Source organism: Hipposideros armiger, unplaced genomic scaffold (genome assembly GCF_001890085.2).
Source record: "Hipposideros armiger isolate ML-2016 unplaced genomic scaffold, ASM189008v1 scaffold_3, whole genome shotgun sequence".
Lineage (NCBI taxonomy): Eukaryota > Metazoa > Chordata > Mammalia > Chiroptera > Hipposideridae > Hipposideros > Hipposideros armiger.
In genome coordinates this window covers 6,458,992-6,460,455 of record NW_017731353.1, presented here as the reverse complement: position 1 = coordinate 6,460,455, position 1,464 = coordinate 6,458,992, and the positions used below count along the sequence as shown (strand labels likewise).

The following is a 1,464-nucleotide window of genomic DNA, read 5'->3' as shown; positions in this document are numbered from 1 at the left end:
AGCTCCCCGGTTATAGGTCTGGGATGGGCCCCGCTGCCTTCCTAGCAGGCTGCTCAGTTAGGAGACTGGGCAGGTGTATGAGACAGCTGCTCCAGTGAGTTCAAGTAAGAAGCGGGTGTCTGAACCCTGACTCTGGCAGTGTTGGCATGTTGCAGTGGGTGGGGTAGAAAGTAGAGGTGGGGGTTAACCTCTCAGGTTGATGGCTCCTGCCAATCAAGACACAGGCACAAGAGGAAGACCTTCCCATGGGCACAGCTTTCCAGGGGTTGGAGGCATTCCCCCAGCTACTCCCGAGTCCTGCTTTGAACCCTTCCCTAACACGTATTTGTTCCTGGAGATGCCCCAGTGACCATTAGTGATAACCTCCTTCAAAACCCCTTCCCCACCTGAAGTGGCATGCTTTCATTATTCTAGCATCACCATCCTGGTAAATAGAGGGTTTGTCCCTAGGAAGAAAGTGAATCCTGACACACGGCAGAAGGGCCAGGTAAGGGACACGACCTCCCCCCTCAGGTGAGCAGGGCTGCAGGAAGCACCCCGTCTCCACGTGAAGCCTAAGGAGCAACCTCACACTTTCCTTACAGATTGAGGGAGAAGTGGACCTGGTGGGGATGGTGAGGCTGACAGAAACCAGGAAGCCTTTTGTCCCTGAGAACAATCCAGAAAGGAACCACTGGCATTACCGGGACCTGGACGCCATGGCCAAGCTCACAGGCGCAGACCCCATTTTCATTGATGCGGACTTCAGTACGTTGTGACCAGCCCACCCCAGGTTAAGCGGCGTTAGGACATGAGGGACCTGCTTACCTTCCTGTTAATCCAGGGCATCCCGCTACCTCCCACTGTCCACATTCTAGTGTTGGGGGAGGGTGGCCACTGTGCTTAGCAGGTATGAAAACGCAGCAAGGCTGGGGGGCTGGCTGGGTAGATTCAAGGTCCCATGGAAATCAGCCATGCAAAAATGCATTCTGGGAAAGAGCTAGAAAGCACCCAGCGGCTGGTGCCCTAAGAAATGGAGAACACTGAGCCTGTCTCTGCAGAGAGCACAGTCCCTGGAGGACCCATTGGAGGGCAAACCAGAGTGACCCTGAGAAACGAGCACTTGCAGTACATCATCACCTGGTGAGTCCCTGTCCCCAGCTGCTGCCCTGCCCTCCTCCCACCTTCAGAACCCGTTCACTTGCTCTTTCTTTTAACCCAAGGTACGGACTCTGTGCAGCCACATCATACCTGTGGTTTAAGAAATTTGTACGTCGGACTCCTGGTCTGTGACAAGATTAGCCGATTAACGGAGCGCTATCCCAGGAAGTCAATGAATAAACATTTCAAGAGATTCGGTTTTGTTCTGGGTCATGTACTATTATTGGTACAAATAAATATCTACATCTCATGCATTCCATTCTACCTGAAGGTGCCAGTTTTAACTGATTGATCAGAAAATCCAGACCTGATTTGAGTATTCAT

The 1,464-nt window shown here is 52.4% G+C and overlaps 1 protein-coding gene across 1 annotated transcript in view; it reads left to right on the top strand.

Annotated features, from left to right (window-relative positions):
* Positions 1-1,394, top strand: part of SURF1 (SURF1 cytochrome c oxidase assembly factor) — a 4,278-nt gene extending 2,884 nt beyond the window's left edge. Inside the window, exons 6-9 of the mRNA XM_019641807.1 lie at positions 357-487; positions 585-747; positions 1,041-1,122; positions 1,203-1,394. Of these exons, the coding sequence (XP_019497352.1) occupies positions 357-487; positions 585-747; positions 1,041-1,122; positions 1,203-1,272 (446 nt within the window). The 3' untranslated portion in view covers positions 1,273-1,394. The remainder of the gene's footprint in view (positions 1-356; positions 488-584; positions 748-1,040; positions 1,123-1,202) is intronic.
* The last annotated feature ends 70 nt before the right edge of the window (positions 1,395-1,464 follow it).